The following is a 4,931-nucleotide window of genomic DNA, read 5'->3' as shown; positions in this document are numbered from 1 at the left end:
GCAAGGCTCTGTGGCGGTGTTAAGTCTGTTATTAGAGCAGTGTGTTAGATAAGCATGTGAAACCTCAGATACATGCCTTTCTTTAGAGACTTAAGAGCTAAAATCTAAAAACAAGATATAGCTCAGCTAGATAGCTCAAGGTGAGGCTTCACTTTGACTTCACACTGCTTTTCTAAAGAATACACACCATTCATAGCTTAGACTCATTAGCAGGGCATATTTGGCCTATGGGATGCCCTTGAAATTCCTTTTATAGGTGTTTGTGTTTCATCTGTGGTGCTTTTAAGGCAGAAAGATGAATTATTTCTGGATGCTACTAACTGTTAATTGTCAGTGTTTTGTTAAACTGCTTTGATGACTTCCTTAACTACCCATGTTTATCTGTCCTCGATATGGTGGTTCAGCTCTGAAAGGTCATCTGATGATGAATGTTCCAGTTCTCTTCTCTTGGTCTTGAAGAGGACGAAGAGATGAGTTCATAAGCACGTTGGAAAGGATGCGGTTAGTCATTCATTTTGGCTGTAACGCCAACTGAGCAGGTAAAAATAAGCTGTCAGCAACAGCGAAGCAGAAAATTACTGCTCTTGAAAGAATGCGGTATTGCAGTTTGGAGCATTCTGGGAAATAGACAATGATTGCAAAAATTTCTGGCACAACTTCACCTACCTAAAAACAACAAAAACAAAAACGCAAAACCAAACCAAAAACAGCCCAGAAAATAAAGTACTTGAAATATTAGAATATTGCAGTATGTAAATTACTTTTCAACACTAACTAGTCCGAGGATTATACTTCAAGTACAAGCAACCACTGCTCAACAAGGTCCAGTGGGCACTGCAGTCTTCCCTTGTGTAGCTTATCTACACAAGGGAAGACTGCATTGACTACCACATGATGCTCATGAACGCCCTTCACAAGGAGGGTAAGCACAGTATATGGAAGACCAGGAAAGTCAGTCCATGAAATAAAGCTGTAAATCACTTTCTAATGACTTTATAATTACTTCTATGTTGATAAAATATTTGATATGTTACCAGAGAATACCACTACTAATCCATCAATAAATACTTTATTAAACAATTAAAAGCCTTGATTACATGATTCATCAATGCAGAATTTAAAAACATAGTGAGTGAGTGAGTGAGTGTGTGTATATATATATTTAAAAAAAAAAAAGATCTTAAAGCTTCTCCTTTAAGATCAATCTCCATACCCAAGTAAAACTTGATGTACTTAAGTCAGACAAATCAGACTTGCCTGACTTAACAGGCATAGCTAACAAAGTGGCCAGTGATCGTTTCTCTAAGGGGCTAAAAGCCAGGTCTAAATAAGGACCCACACAAATTACTGAATGTTTGAGCAGAAAGCGTAGCAGCTCCAAAAGACATGTTGTTACTGGCCGAAATAATACTCTGCAGAAAATTGAACAAATAATTTGGTCTGCTTGTGTCCATCTAGCCTGATTGATACTGAAGATAGGAAAGTTTTTGTACAAGAGTTAATCTCTGTGGCAAAGCAATACATTGCATCAATGCCTGGCTAGAGACAACATTTAGTCTGAGTAACTCATTATCAGTTTTAGTATTTTCATGAGATCTGAATAATAAATAAAAGAAATAGAAATCAAACATTTCCCACCATAGCACCAGAGCAATGGTTGACCCAGAGGGATGTGAACGATAAAGTTCCTATAGAGTTGTTTTTTGGTAATGTGAAGCTAGAAAGCTGTTAAGATGAAAGTTACAGATTGAGCCTCTTGCACTGCCATATTAACATGGCTGTGATTCTTTGGGATGACGTCCACAGAAGTTCAAATGGGTTATCAGGCACTGATGACAACCAGTCCTACGTGGAGGTAAGAGTCTATTCTTCACTGTAGTGGGATGTTGCTTTTGGTAAAACACTGCTGCAGCTCTCTGCAACCGCAACAAAGTCAGTGTCTTTTACTGGTCCACTGCAGGTGGGCGAGGACTCATGCATTCAGTGTGCACAGCTCCTCTGGGTCTTGGTTCACTGGGGTGTGCTCTCTTCGCCTCCTGAGACAAAAAGGACAATCAGGATTGAAATGGATTAAAACCAGCCAACTGCAAAACAATGAGTATATAGAAAGACAATCCAAAAAGTCATTTTGTTTTTACCTTTGATACAGTAAGACTAACCCTGCAGTACAAAGAGTCACCAGTAAAACAGTGACGACTGTTGCCGCTGTGGTTCTTGTAGAGTCTGCTGCAGCATCTGCAAATGGGAGAGAAAATCCTTAATGTGCTCTGATTCAGTTTCTTCACTGAAAAGAGGTATAACATGACCGCATCTCATTAAATACAACAATTCCAAGTCTGCTTTGTGAGTCAAGTGTTTTCAAACAATCTCAAAGAATGTACCGTCCTAAACATCAATGAGGGAATCCACACTGCGAGTCTGCTCTGTGGCCTTCAGCATTTCTAAAACGTCTTGCTTCACAAACAGCGTTTAGCCTCAAGGGACTCCCTGCTTGTCCATCGAGAAGTTGCATCACTGACTTACAAATAATACACAGACACTCGCAGACCATTATGACCACCTGCTTCCTTTTGCTACCAAAGCAGTCCTTACTTTACTAGACTTCCTTTGGATGTATCACAGTGGGGCCTGCGTGGATTAAAGTTTGATCCACACATCCCACAGATGCTTGATGTTCCTACTTGCTCACTAATATATGCCACATAACAAGTGCAGTGATGAAGAGATAATCAGTGTTATTCACACCACCTGCTAGTGGTTCTAAAATATGTTATGGCTGATCAGTGTATTAAATGAGATCTCAGATAAGAAATAATAACGCCGTTGAAGCTTACCAATTCCAAGCGCAGAATGAGTGGTGTTCTTTATTGTGTCAGTCTGTCCTGTTGTCTCCATCACAGGTTCTGCTTTTCCAGTACAAAATAAAATTTATACAAATTAGTGCAATTGTAAAGGTAAAAAGACGTAATCAGTGTCATGCCTGAAAAGTTTCTTATGCATGTACATGTGGCTTTGTGAAATGCTGGGGGAAAAGCAGATATCAAAAGGTTATGCTTTATGTACCACTTAGTAAATTACCACAAGGTGGGGTAAGGTTGGGTGGCAGTGCTTGTGTTTTAATAAAAACACAAAACAAACACAAACAAACCCCATTGCATTTATGGCTTATATAACCTATGCTTTATTTCACAGGCTTATCAGCTGAAATCCAAACATACACATCCTTCTGTAACAGCTAACCAGTTCAATATATGTCTTTACTTTGATAACTCTTTGAAAGTCTGCTGACATTTCTCAAACAAACAATCCTTGGTTCATCACAATTGATTCTCCTGAGTTTCATTCTTTTGGTAATCTGCAGATTCAGGCGTGGACAGTTACTGCATCTGCCCAGCAGGGGGAGCTCCCAATGCAACAGTGTTTTTCCTTTAGAAAGCCTCACTTAACACTAGTATTTCTTCATACATTTTTAACAGTAAATGGTTACATGGAAATGGCTGTGTCACCATTTCAAAGTCAAATGATTTTTGTTGTCTTTTTTGTTTGGCTTTTTGCAAAGAGTCTTAGTACTTGAACAGCAATCGAACTATTAGCTCTCAGAAATGACTGTGTTTAATATGATAATTAACTAGTGTTACAGCATTTACGATAAAGAATAGTATAGGTCCCCTTTAAATAACTGCTTATATAAATACTGCAATGACAGCCGTCTGGATTCAATGGAAGAGACGGCACATTAGCAGCTTCAGCTGTTGTTTTGGTAATGATATCTGTACTGCTTTAAAAAAAAAGAAAAAAAAAAACAGAAAACAACAACAACAACAACAACCCACACACATTTATGTCAAAGTGTGATATTTTTTTTTACTTTTTATGTTAATGAAGCCCTAGTTTTGAAACTTGAGCCTGTGATCACAAAAAATTATTGAAGTAAATTCAACCAGCATTAGCAAAAATATCATTCATTACATGATTTTATATGCTGAGGGCATCAAAGTCCTGCAGCCCAGGTATTGCACAATTCACTTTTTAAAATCCAGTTTCAAGTGCAGAGAAAGGCTTATTCACCTCTGCCTAAGACTTTAACCTTGGTATTAAAACCTTAGATGGCACCTGCCCAGTTTCGGTTTCAGTTCCTCCTAAATTATTTTCATAAAACCTTTCCTTTGGAAGTACAGCAACTAGAGATGCACAATCTTTGTCTCCCCCGACCTGCTGTTTGCTTAGAGTTTAGTTACACGGCCTGCACCCATTTAACCAGTTACTCTTTCCAGTGTACAGCTCTCTTTCACTTGTCACCATTTGTGGTTAAGGTTTAACTGGAACTGCTTTTGAGGTTTGACCTGTATATAGCTGCTGTTTGTTATGAAACAGATCTGGGTTTCAGACCTTGTGTGCCGTGTCCTGGCTTTAGCATGACAGGGAAGGAAGACCCAGAGTTCTAAAGGCTAACAACCTTTTGAACAGCACTGTGCTATTCAACACCCAACCATAAAAACAAACGTGTGCCGTTAATGCTAATGCTTGTGTATCACGACATTGTAGATTCTCTTAAAGAAGTTGATGTAAAACCTCAACAACTACTTTAGTTCCCTTTTCACATCATATTTACAGTACAGTCCATTAAGTGCCCATCACTAATGTAGAAAGTAGTTTCTGCTACAAGACAATTTTTTTTTATTTTTTAAATTTGAGATTTTAACCAATTCCTTGCATAGCTGTGAGTGCCTAAACCCATCTGCTTTCACCTATCCTTGGGCAAGATACTAACCCCAAATTGCTCTCCAATGCATCCATCGGAGTATGAGTGTGTGTGTGTGTGTGTGTGTGTGTGTGTGTGTGTGTGTGTGTGAGTGTATTAGTGCGTGTGTGTGTGTTCTCTGTGAGTACTCTGGCTTCATCCCATAGTTAGACATGCAGTTAGTGGGGTT

At 38.8% G+C, this 4,931-nt stretch overlaps 1 protein-coding gene across 11 annotated transcripts in view; it reads right to left on the bottom strand.

Moving 5' to 3' along the window:
* Positions 1–1,053: 1,053 nt before the first annotated feature.
* Positions 1,054–4,931, bottom strand: part of il15ra (interleukin 15 receptor subunit alpha) — a 12,410-nt gene continuing 8,532 nt past the window's right edge. For 6 of the 11 annotated variants that reach the window (XM_005942690.2, XM_005942692.2, XM_014340203.2 and 3 more), the window contains 3 exons: positions 2,835–2,906; positions 2,139–2,235; positions 1,054–2,036 (listed from right to left, as the gene is read on the bottom strand). In XM_005942690.2, coding sequence (XP_005942752.1) covers positions 1,973–2,036; positions 2,139–2,235; positions 2,835–2,906 — 233 coding nt within the window. In that variant the 3' untranslated portion in view covers positions 1,054–1,972. The remainder of the gene's footprint in view (positions 2,037–2,138; positions 2,236–2,834; positions 2,907–4,931) is intronic. The other 5 variants (XM_005942691.2, XM_005942693.2, XM_042225663.1 and 2 more) reach the window with 1 other exon arrangement.

Source organism: Haplochromis burtoni, unplaced genomic scaffold (genome assembly GCF_018398535.1).
Source record: "Haplochromis burtoni strain Fernald_Lab_line unplaced genomic scaffold, NCSU_Asbu1 Contig_178, whole genome shotgun sequence".
Classification (NCBI taxonomy): domain Eukaryota; kingdom Metazoa; phylum Chordata; class Actinopteri; order Cichliformes; family Cichlidae; genus Haplochromis; species Haplochromis burtoni.
The sequence above is the reverse complement of the archived record's forward strand: the minus strand, read 5'-3'. Positions and strand labels throughout refer to the sequence as shown.